The following is a 12500-nucleotide window of genomic DNA, read 5'->3' as shown; positions in this document are numbered from 1 at the left end:
ATGGAAAAAACTAAGTAAGCACAAATGTTTTGAAATCAATAAGAAAAATTCTAAAAATACATATAAATTTTAAGGTAAAGTTAAACTGAGCAGTTCGTAATAAAGTCGACTAAAAGTGGAAATAATATGCTGAGTGAAGATATATTATTTATAAAACCAGAGTTTTATATATATATATATATATATATATATATATATATATATATATATATATATATATATATATATATATATATATATATATAACTTTTTACATGATGGTTAAACTCGTTGCAACAATATTTCGTCTTCAACTTTTCCCTGGCTGCGGTCATTCACGCAAATTATTACTAACATTGTAGTTATTTGCTCGTCTCCCTATTTCTTTCCCAGCAGTTATTTTTCGGCTTCCTTGAAGCTTCCCAGGATACGTGAATATTTGCTCGATCTCTGGTTTTATAAATGATGTATCTTCACTCAGCATATTATTTCCACTTTTAGGACTCTATTTAAGAACTGCTCAGTTTAGCTTTGCCTTAAAATTTATATGTGATTTTTTTTATTATTAATTTTAAAACATCTGTGTTTACATAGTTTTGCCGTTGCGGAATAACTCTTTAGATAGTGTATGGAGCGTGTTTTAATCATTAATTCCCTCCCAAGGTTACGGTCGAAAGGTTGTGAATTCACGCTTGTGTAATCACAGTCCGACGGAAACACAGAGTGAACGAGAGAAAAAACTAGCCCCTAAATCAGTAGGTAGTGGTGGACCAGCCACTCAGCAGACTGGGAAGTGATTACTGATTTTCATTGAGTCCATATGAGGTTAGCTGGAGCTAATTGGGACCCTAAAACTTCCGGGCAAACACCCCAAATGATCCATTAATGAAGGGAGGATGTGAGTCTAACAAGCGAAGCGAACCTATTCAGGTGACGGGTAGAGGCCGCAGTGACTCGTGAGGAAATGTAATAATTGCAACTACAGGCAGATTTCGAGGCTTCGTGATATACCGTTAGAACTTTTTTAATGTCACTTTTAAGTATATCTTATGTGGTTCCGATTATGTCAATGAAAGAGTCTTATTTGTGTAACAAGTTCTTAAATAGAACATAAAAACGAGACACCAAACATGAATTTCATATATAGTAAACTGGAGAAACGTACGAAGCTGATGGACTTGTCCTCAAAAAGAGCAAATTGAAAATTAGAACGGTTGTGTGTATGTATGTATGTATGTATGTATGCATGCATGTATGTACGTGTTTTGAGAGAACGCTGACTTGTCCGAGTGCATCCTCTTTATTGAAGAATACATTGGGTTATCTATGTCTGTGGAACCTTGAGGAATTTCAGTTTTGATTTGGCGTTGAAGAGTCATTGTTCATTTCTATTTTTGAACTACTCATATTTGCAGTTAGGACTGCATTTTTTCCAAAGGGACGGCACATTAACCATTACCAGGGAAGAAGGTATTGTAGTTATACATAGGCAGTGACCTTGAAATTGCTTGCTTGCGTACAGAAATACGATTGAGTAATTATCCTCAAAACTGAAAGTATTAAGTAATGATATGTGTGAGTCATGTTCTTGGCTTGATAATCTCTATTGAAAGAAAGAAAATGCCATACACAGTATGCAGTTATTCAAATAAATAAGTTAAAAAAAAATCTGCTTATTTGTTATTACACTGATAACAGTTTCACGTCACTTAGCACATGCTTTACTTTAGAAACAAAACTGATAGTAAAATATAGTAGATGGGAGGGCTGGAGAGGGTCGTGGGAATCATCGCTTGACCAAAGATTCTGGAGATGAGACGAGACGGCCACAAAGGGAAGAAAAAGCGGCTAAGTGATAAGGCAGAAAAAAATGTCCTATGGAAGTCTCCAAATCTTGATGAAATCAATAGAAGACTAAGCAGATCTACCATGGCTTGAAAGACCAAGTGAATCATTTTAGTGGTATTTAGTTCATTCATATTCTAACCTTAGTTAGGTTCAAAACCCGTTTCATACATCTAACAATCCTTGATGTCTGGGATCTGACTTATTGAGTTATCATAATCAGTAATAATAAGATCCGAGTGGCTCTTGTTTGTCTGGGCTGGGTAGGTAGGGGGTCGGGAGGGTATGTAAGACATGACACACCCACCCTACTCCTGAAAACCTGTTTGGCCCTCCTGGGTGGGGCGAGGTAGGTAGGGGATCGGGAAAGTAGGAGACATGACACATCCACCCTACTCCTTAAAATCAGTTTGTCCGCATGGGTGGGGTGGAGTAAGTAGCGGGTCGGGAAAGTAGGGGAGACATGACACATCTCCCTCCTCCTGCAAACCTGTTTGTCCGCCTTGCGTGGGGCCAGGGTATGCTGGGGATCGGGAAGGTATGGGAGACATGGCACATCCACTCTCCTCCTGAAAACCTGTTTGTCCGCCCTGGGTGAGGGCGGGGTATGCTGGGGATCAGGATTGTAGGGGAGATATGACAGGCACCGACGGGTACCAGCTCAGCATAACTCGTGCCATTAAGCTGGCATATATGATATTGCTGTATGATTCGTAAGGATAGAGGAGGAATTTGAATAATATATTCGAGACTATCTGGCAGAATCTGAATTGGAAGTGTGTGTTTGTGCAACGAATGTGAATAACAAATTTCTTCATATTTTTATTCACGAAACTGAAGTGCTGTTTTAATTTATTTTTATTTACTATAGATATCAAGGTGTTTATTTTAATTTTATATGTTATTATCTGGCTTGTTAACGCTTTCATGGAATTCGGGTAATGATTCATGTTTGGTTACGTTATCAGGACCCTTGCTCTCGTATTTCTTTTTCCAAAGTTCATTTAAATACAAAGGTCAAAGACCTTTAGCCTTTGACTATCCATTATCAGCACGAATACTGAACTGGGATGTACTCACCTAGAGGTAAAATGAAGAAAAAAGGGAACCAGCACAGAAGGAAGACTCCAACGACTATCCCCAATGTCTTGGCTGCTTTCTTCTGTCGCCGAAATTTGGCAATTTTGCCCGGAGGTCCTGGTATCCTTCTTTCCGGGGAAGAAGAGGGAGATTCCTGCTCGTGGTGGATTTCTCGCCCTCGGTGGTCATTTTGTTGTTCCAAAGGGCGGCAGCTTCCTCCCTCCTCTCCACCCTCCTCTCCCTGTTTTTGGTTATTAGGATTGTTCTGCCAGTTAAGTGACGTCACAGCCAATTGTAAATGCGGGGCTGGTGCCATGAGACTGGCCAGTCCTCCCTTTTTCCCACGATGCATTCTAAGGCCAGACTTCGCTGCAGGAGGCGGGGCGGAGTTTTTTGACTGTCCGTTCATGATGCAAGGCCCCTGAAGACCGCCCACACCTGTTGCCAAACCGGCAGCCATGCCTGCAGCAATGCCGACACCCATGCCACCACCGCGGTGTGCCCTGAGTGTCATAATAGCCTCACCTTTTTTAGCCCCGCCCTTGTGAACTCTAAGTGTGACAGATGTTTTCGTGGTTTTGATGCCACTTTCGAGGAACTTGGATTGCTCAATTGCAGCTCGATAGATTCGCCAATAAAGGAGGAGAATACAAAGGCTGGGGAGGTAAAAGGACCCTGTGACCGAAAACAACACGTAACCCAGCTGTTGGTTGACCGTGCACACTGTGGGGTCTGGATCTGGAGGGGGGTTTTCCATCCAAACGCCGGACCTATGGAAATCACTATGGAGAGAACCCACACAGCCCCTATGAGCACACACATCCTCTTCTCCGTCATGATGGTCGAGTAGGCCAAAGGACGCGTCACTCCCACATATCTGTCGAGGGATATGACGCAGAGAGACCAGATGGAAGCCGTACAACACAACACGTCTGCCGTAGCCCACACTTCGCAGAAGATCTGTCCGAAGTACCACTTGCCCGAAACCTCGAGTGTGGCACTGAAGGGAAGCACCGTCGTACCCAAGAGGAGGTCAGCCACGGCCAGGTTGACGATGAGGTAGTGGGTGGAGGAACGCAGGTTTCGAGACATGAACACCGCCAGAAGCACCAGAACATTCCCTCCAATTGTCAGGACGACGATGCTCGCCAACACCACCGACTTGAAGACGGCCTCGACAATGGCCTTGCTGGTTTCGTCGTCTGCCGCTGCGCCTGCCAACAGCTCCACGACGTCGTCCCCCGGCGTTGTCGTGGAGATGTTGGCTGCAGTGGCGTTGAGGGCGACGTCATCGAGGTCGTCCTCATCCCTCTTGTGGTAATCATAATCATAGTCGTAATCATAATCGTAGTCGTCATCGTCGTAGATCCAGGAAGTGTTTAAGAACCTTAAAGTAGTTGGTCCTTGGTACCAATATGTGTAGTTCCTCGCTGTCATCCTTCGAACACCAACGATATATATTCAATTTCGCTTCTCTTTTCTCCCGATAATTTACATGGTTCAAGACATATTGCTGGTGGAGGGCCTGGGAAGTTTTACCGCAGATGGTGCAAACGTCATTTTCATGTATATTTCGTAAAAGATCCTTTACAGGCAACGATGAACGTGTTCCCTCTGCGTTCCCCTAAGTGGTGGTGCTAGCCCGAGCTAACATTAAATGTTAGTGGTCATCTTGCTTCCATTTTTACACCCATAATTTCGTAATCGTTTGTCTGCAATAGAATGGGTCATCGTGCATGGTACCAGCACATGTCGACTGTTTTGATGTATATACCATGGTTGTTCTGCTTCTTAACCTTGGGTTTGATGCATCATGTAACTTTCGTTCATATTCTTCGGTATCTGAAGTTTCTTTAGATAATTTGAATTATGTCGTTAGTACATATATTCTTCTACAGCACGTCGATTCTGCCATGTTTCATGTAGTAATATTAAAGGTTGCACGTAAATGCATTCAGGTTTCTAATAAATTTTTCAACCAAGTATAATTGAATTTTGCGTCCACTCCATTTTTTACTGATGCAAATTTGGTTAAATATGAGGACGTCTTAATTTAATTCCAATGTGTTTCATATAAATTACTTCGTAACCTTTCATGTGCCACGACCTCGGGCAAGGAGTGACCCCTTAACACTTGTGCCGCATTTGCACCACCGCCCCTCTCAGGTAGATGGTAACCAAAATCACATCTGGACCCCCAAATCCCTCCCCCCCCCCAGCCGGCTCCCCCACCGGTCCTCTTCCACTCCCGCAACACCCAATCAGAGGTCACTGATTTACGATGCCTGCAATAATGATGGTGTTGCCTTCGTTCTGCGTTAAGTTATTAGTTTCAACTGCTCGGCAACTTTTCGCCCTCACTTTACTTATGGCCGCAGTCGAATTTATGACGTCTTACGCAATAATTATGGATGTATTTTCTGTCTTTGTATTGATTGCCATTCAATTTTCAAAGCATGTCTGCTGATGTGTCTTTTACTTTATTTAATATTTTTTTCGACCGTAATATGAATAAACCATTCCATATTTGATACATTATGGGAACATCTTAGGTTTGGAACACTATTCTTTTTACGTCACATGAACAAAACATCGATTGGAATAAGATGTCACATCCGTCCAACTGAAAATTAAGCCCCACTGAGCGTTGGTCTAATTAATGATGTTCCAGTGCAATGAGCGCAGCACCCGATGTTGGCAGAGCGAGGTCTTGACCCACACTGACCCAAGAGCGAGCTTAGAGCTGCAACTCGTAGGCCGCGCACCGCTTCCCCTCACCGTTGGTGGCCTGCGTTGGCAGCCGTGCCACACGCGACCTTTGCCCTTTGCCTGTGACAAATGGCTGCAATTATTGAGAGAGAGAAGAGAGAGAGAGAGAGAGAGAGAGAGAGAGATATCGAACGTTGAAAAAGATTTAGATGGAATTATTGCAGTGACAAACTAATGCAACAGATATTATTATAAAAAAATCTATTGATTGGATGAAAACCGAACGATCATCATACTTAATTGAGAAATGAATGAAGATAGAATTTAATTCTACGTCACCAACTAACATATATCACAGTCATTCCAGAACTTTGCTTATCTTATGAGCTAGCAGAAAGTCGATAATCGTTTCTTCCACTCCAAATCTGCTTTTCTTTGTTTAGTTTTGTGCACGTCGAGTTTGTTTTCGGTCGAATACTTATGAAAATGATTTTTCGTGGATACTTTTTTTGCTTATGATAATTGATTTTTCATCATCAAATAATGTTAAGTGATTCTCCGCAGACGTCTTCTATGAAGCTATATGTTCATTTCACCTTGTTCTTGTCTTTGAATGCATGCGCATTAAATAAGGGAACGTGGGAAAAAAAATTCCCCCCCCACCCCCACGCACACACACACACACGCACGCCAAATCATCTTTATTATAACACTACATGTGGGAAGCGATCTAATTCGTGATTTCATTCATGGCCGACGCTCACTTGTTTGCATTCTCTCTGGAGGAAAATTGGACGATGAATTGCAAACCTTATATATGATATGTATCAAAATAATCTTTGGGGGGAGATTGCCTACTTGTATCAAGAAAACAATTTATATTTTCTTATAATTTCATGTGTTGAGTTGTGTTAATATCTGTATCCTGCAATAAAATTGAGTAGATCTTTGGCTGAACTGGTTATATATCCGTAACATGAATTAAGTCTTAGGTTGATCTAGAAGTTATATCATGCTAAAATTTCCTGCATGCTTTTCATTTTTGAATTTATTTTTCAGTCGGACAAATCTTGTTAGATTTAGTGATCAGGGACCAGAGCTTTATCTAAAGCCACGCGCATTTTTAGCATGACTGAGCCTATTGCGCTAAGTTTTATGGAGGTTTGCACGTGTTGGTTTCCCCAGAAAAGTCTTACAGAGGTCCTGGAAAATTTGGGTTTATACATATATATATATATATAATATATATAATATATATATATATGTTATAATATATATGTGTGTGTGTGTGTGTGTTGTGTGTGTGTGTATGTATATATATATATATTATATTATATGTATATATATGTATGTTATATGTGTGTGTGTGTGCATGTATGTATATAATGTCGAAACTAGTTTGGGATTTTTTAAAAAACTTTTTTTGTAAGTTCAACTATGGTCTTCGATCAGTCCATTTTGATTTATATGAGAGTACTTCTACAAGCACGTTATCAGCTTCATCTACTGGTGCTTTAGAATTCCTATGTAACTATAGATGTTTACATTTTTTCTAAGGAAATTTCTACATTGGCGAAAAGACATTTGTCCATGATGGCTTCCCCCTCAGGAAGCTGGCTGGCTCTGTCACTTCAATTTCTTTACTTCATGTTTAAGTGATAATTTTTATCTTATCTACATTATCCATTGTATGACTATTGCATTTTAATCCCCCAACTGATGAGTTTTTCGTCGTACGCGAACTGTTTGCTTATTTTATTTTTATGTGATTTTTTGAGTGTCAATTTTTGGATACTACGTTCTTACTTTTCGGGAGAAAGATAAGAGACAACGGAAGATGATTGGTTAATTATGTGAACTAACCACACAACTGTGTTCTTCGAAGCACATTATTTGCTTGATAGGTAATTTCCTTTAATGAAATCTCGATAAAATTGTTCTTAACAGTTTATAGGTTGAAACACAAGCAGAAATACTCTCGCACTTCAAAAGCATTATGTTCTAATTGAAAGCTGCTTAGAAATATTCAGTAATGAAATATAATCACATTTTGTGAAGAATAACAGTTGTAGCAACAAAAATTACCAAGCCACTCAACTACGCATTCTTCAAGAATTTGGAAAGTGATTAGTATCATCTTGACTGTCAGAAAAACTAGCTATATTTTCTTCATCCTAAGAGCCAGATACTGCAGTAAAAGCCTCTTCAAGTACACAAGACGAGAGAATGATTTGTGAGGAAAAGAAGTGAAGGCAGAACAACACGGACTTATAATACATTAGATTTCTTTATTGAATCGATGCCTGGTGTTTGTGATAACATTCTCAGTGTTGCCTTATGGAAATTTTTGCGTTTAATGGTAAAACGGTGAACATTACCATGATTTTGGAAAATGTAAGACGCCGCTTTGTTCGGTTTACAAAAGTTCGAGTGACGTCCAGGTTTTCGTGACTTCTTCTGATAGGGCTCCGATGAAATCGACCAAAGAAAGGGAAATGGAAGGCGAGACCTTTAAAGCTCAATGGAAATAAGGCTTTAAAATTCTTGAAGCAGATGAAATGAAAGAAATTTTTCCAATAAAAGTTTTAAGACGTGTCCAAAAGGATGTCTTACTGCCAAAATATCGGAAAAATTTCACTTTCCTCGATTCTCAAAAACAGGGATTGAAGGCCACGGAGCATCTGTCGGTCTGTCTGTCTATCTATCTATCTATCTGTCTATCTATCTATCTATCTATCTATCTATCTATCTATCTATCTATGTATTTATATTTATATATATATGTATATATATTATATAATATGTATATATTGTGTTTGTTGTTGTGGTGTGGTGTGTGTGTGTATGTATATATATATATATATATATATATATATATGTGTTGTGTGTGTGTGTGTGTGTGTGTGTGTGTGTGTGTATCCGTATGTACAGGTAGATAACTGCACATTTTTGCGTCACTGAAGAGTAAAGAAAATGAAAAAAGCTGAAAACTTCCGCGTTCACATAAAGTTGGGATACATAAAATTTTCTGATGGCCATCAGTTATCCTGACTGGATAATGACAACATAATATTTCTTAGCTTCTAATCGATGAAAATTTGGAAGGCCTATGGAGTTATAGTTTTTCGCCCTCTGTTCCGTTGGAGACAAGAAAATCCTTGGAATCTTTTTAGTTTCCTTGGATGTCTGTATACGTCCTCATATTATTTGAAATGCAATAAAGCACTAAAGACTTAATTTTTTTTCGCTCATATTTTAGTAACTGCAATTTCTTGTTCTTATTGACAGTGATTCCAAAGACATGAAGTATTTTAGGCTTCATGTTGATGAAGATGTGGATGCCAATGAACTAGAGACACAATGAACTGGAGACACAATACGTCTTGAACGCAATATTTTCTTTAACTATCAACGTATTTATGGAGATACAGAAAACTTGGAGTAACAGTACGCCATAGCTTTGTCCTATAGTAGCATTTGTAAAGTTCTTTCTGTCTTAGCCAGATGCATTTTTACTTGCCATTTTCCTGAGCCCGCTACGAGAAAGTTACATGAAGCGTGATTTTTTTTTTTCTTTTTTTTTTTAAAGTTTCATCTGTATCAAACCCCCGTAAAGCATGGTAGTAAAAAAAATTACCCCATGAACATGAAACAATTCTTCATTGCCATAGTTTCAGTGCTAAAAACTTAGCTGACCACTCCAGAGATGGATGAGGCTGGAGATAGACGACAGAATCCAGACCAAGTGTTGAAAATAGCACTTCCAAAGTAGTGACCACTTTACAGAATTTTCTTAAAGTGATGACAAAGTATGTTAGTTTCGTAGCCTAGTAAATATGACTGAACCTTCGTGAGATATCGGAAGAGGGATAAGTACATGACTTTGTATCGTTAGGGTTGGATAAAAATGTGCTGTTATATTCACAGATCCGTAAAATTAATCGTGTTTTGTGTCACTAAGAGAGAGAGAGAGAGAGAGAGAGATGGGTGTGGGAGGACCTAGATACAAACTTCGCTTCCTGTCCCCTTCTATGCAAGTAATTTTTTCGTTAAATCATTAACCTGGACCCAAACTTGTGTTGAAGACTTTGTCTTCTAAGCTCATTAGCCTTCGTCTTCCAGTAACTTCGAGGCCTCTCTATGGAACTCCCGGAATATGGTTAATCGAATTCTCCTCTCAACTTCCTGGGTCTCCACGCTTGGAAATTTGATATCAGTCTACCTTGAGTAATGTTCGTCGTTTCTTGCGCCGATGGAAATCATGAATTTTTCGTAAGTGATTCCTCCTGTTGTGGAGTATGTATTCTTTCATGAAACATAGCGTCGCACACACACACACACACACACGCTGTGTTATCCAGTAACGAGATTTGTAACAGTTATTCACTTTCTGCAAAAGGGTTTTAGATTAGTATTCGATGGTTATGGAATATTTCTCTATATCATTTGCGGACATAAAGCAAAACGAAGATATATATTTATATATATATATATATATATATATATATATATATATATATATAATATATATATACTTTTTTTTTTACCACCACATTTTCCTCCTCAGAGTAGTTGGCTCTTGGAGGCACTTGGCTGGCCACTTTCATCAATTTTTTTGGGATGCGGTTGCGAGCTCCGTCCCCTGCCCACGAGAGTTAAAACTTCCCTCAGTCGAGTAACTGCTAGTTGCATAATTCACTGAAGAGGTCAACAGACGCAAAATGGATTTATCGCAGTACTATGGCTGTGCTTGTTTTTCTGAGTAATTTAAATTTATGATTTTAGTCATTTTTGAGCAGGATATTCACTGCTGTAGAGATCGTGAAAATCTCAGACCCTTTTCATTGTCTTGTTCAAAGTTATCTTACCGACTTGCGATTCATAAAAATTCCAAGAAAGGAGAATAGAGCGGACCTACGCCTCTTTATCAAGGGCTTTGTACGGGACTTCCGTTGTGTTTGCTTATCCCAGGAAGAGTGTGTCTCGGTAACAAAAGAAATTATAATGGAGGCGGCGTGTAGTGAATATGGAGAGATAGTTCCCTTCAAGGTTGTATCGCTTTCTGTGCCTTTATTCTCTCAGGATATTTCGGGCTCTTATGGCGGCCCTTTTTGAGAAACAGCAGTGGGAATTGTTGCCATTTGTCTCACATTATAAAGTAATTTATTTTGTTTTCTTGTTTCCTTTTGATTCGCATAATAGTTTCACCATTTAATCATACATACACACGTCGCTTAAAAGAACCGAAACTATTGAAAATACTAGAGGTTTTAAGTAAACTGGTTTATTTCGTACGTACGGAAAGGTCATAGAAAATAAGAAATATAGAAATCTGGTGTTGAGAAAAAAGGTAATTGAGTCACTAAAACTTTATGACCTTCATGTGATCTTTATGAGATAGAGAAACCTTATGGGCCCTGCAGGTGGTTGGGGGTTTGGAGTAAAAATTTCAGTTTCAAATAAGACCGATTTAATGCGCTCGCACACACACACACACACACATATATATATATGTGTGTGTGTGTGTGTGTGTGTGTGTTTGTAACGGTGACTGTGTGCATGCATGCATGTATGTGATGATAGCTATGGGACCATATACGAGTTACCAAAACGTTTTTATATAATGGTAATACAATCCGATATGGATATTTTTAGATTGCGTATGTAATCATTTTGATGGGATTTTCCGTTATGATTTTGAATTATTTACAGTAACGGGGTTATTGGGTTTTGGATTTGTAATGTTAATAGGCCTATTTTTCTAAGAACGTAGACTTCAGTAATTCTGCTCTTCTTTCATGCTATGTAAAAATAAAAATACTCTGAAATGTACACGTCAACGTAGGGCGTTCCAGTTTCAAAGGGTTCATTAGGACCGTGGTTAGAAGACTCATGTATGTATAGCAGCGAAAATCGTCTCTTCGATATTAGTTAAATCTTCTGATACATTAAGGTGCAGTGACACCTGTTGCATGGTGCATCCCAGTTTTCTTTGTTTTGATAAATACTAACCTATATTTTTAATGAATTAATAAATGCGATGCTAATTGGTGTAAAACGGCTTGATGGCAGTTTTAGTCTTTTCAATTAGATCCCTATTATCGTTATCTGTTTGTTTCATTTTTAGCTTGTCGGCAAACAAATGTGCTTGGCAAAATTCATAGAGATATTTCCTCGTTTCATTGATCAACATGCATACGTGCCCACACCGATAACTTTTTCAGCAAATCCCTATTAAGTATTTTCTGGTCATTGACAACTAGCTGTTAGCGAATGTTAGTAATAGAACCTTAAGCTACCTTGTTCAGAGGTATTTGGTCTTCCAAACAATGCCTCTTACTCGTATCAAATGTCGTTGGAAATAAATGTACTATGAGGTACCTTAACAAGTCCCCAAATCTGTGGCATTCGACCAGCAGCTACCTTAGACAAAGTAACCAAGCAGTTGTTTAAGAAATCTTGGGCTAAAAACCCGTATTACACAAATGTGGCCTGTTCTTAGAGTACAAATTGTAGCCTTCTGTCTTCTCGTATTGCTATATCTGCATCGGTTTATAATGCATTGCCATTAATTTTTCTAGATTTAGTGCTGTTAGACGATTTCCTATTAATTGGTATTGATACCTCTGACTGTGTGTCATTACTAAGGACATCTTGGTAAATGTTCTAAATTCCCAGCACCGCAGTTGAAAATCTGTGACTAAAACCATGTGTCAACAAGTTAAGAGTGATATATCTTAGTTTTACCAGACCACTGAGCTGATGAACAGCTCTCCTAGGTCTGGCCCGAAGATTAAATATTTTTACGTGGCTAGAAACCAATAGGTCACCTAGCAACGGGACCTACAGCTTATTGTGGAATCCGAACCACTGTATATCGAGAAGTG

The 12500-nt window shown here is 39.0% G+C and overlaps 1 protein-coding gene across 1 annotated transcript in view; it reads right to left on the bottom strand.

Moving 5' to 3' along the window:
- LOC135220589 (alpha-1A adrenergic receptor-like) overlaps positions 1–5085 on the bottom strand; it is a 142117-nt gene extending 137032 nt beyond the window's left edge. Inside the window, 2 exon segments of the mRNA XM_064257848.1 lie at positions 2905–3649; positions 3652–5085. Of these exon segments, the coding sequence (XP_064113918.1) occupies positions 2905–3649; positions 3652–4341 (1435 nt within the window). The 5' untranslated portion in view covers positions 4342–5085.
- Positions 5086–12500: the final 7415 nt, after the last annotated feature.

This window comes from Macrobrachium nipponense, chromosome 2 (assembly GCF_015104395.2).
Source record: "Macrobrachium nipponense isolate FS-2020 chromosome 2, ASM1510439v2, whole genome shotgun sequence".
NCBI lineage: Eukaryota > Metazoa > Arthropoda > Malacostraca > Decapoda > Palaemonidae > Macrobrachium > Macrobrachium nipponense.
This window is presented reverse-complemented; position numbering and strand designations above follow the sequence as displayed.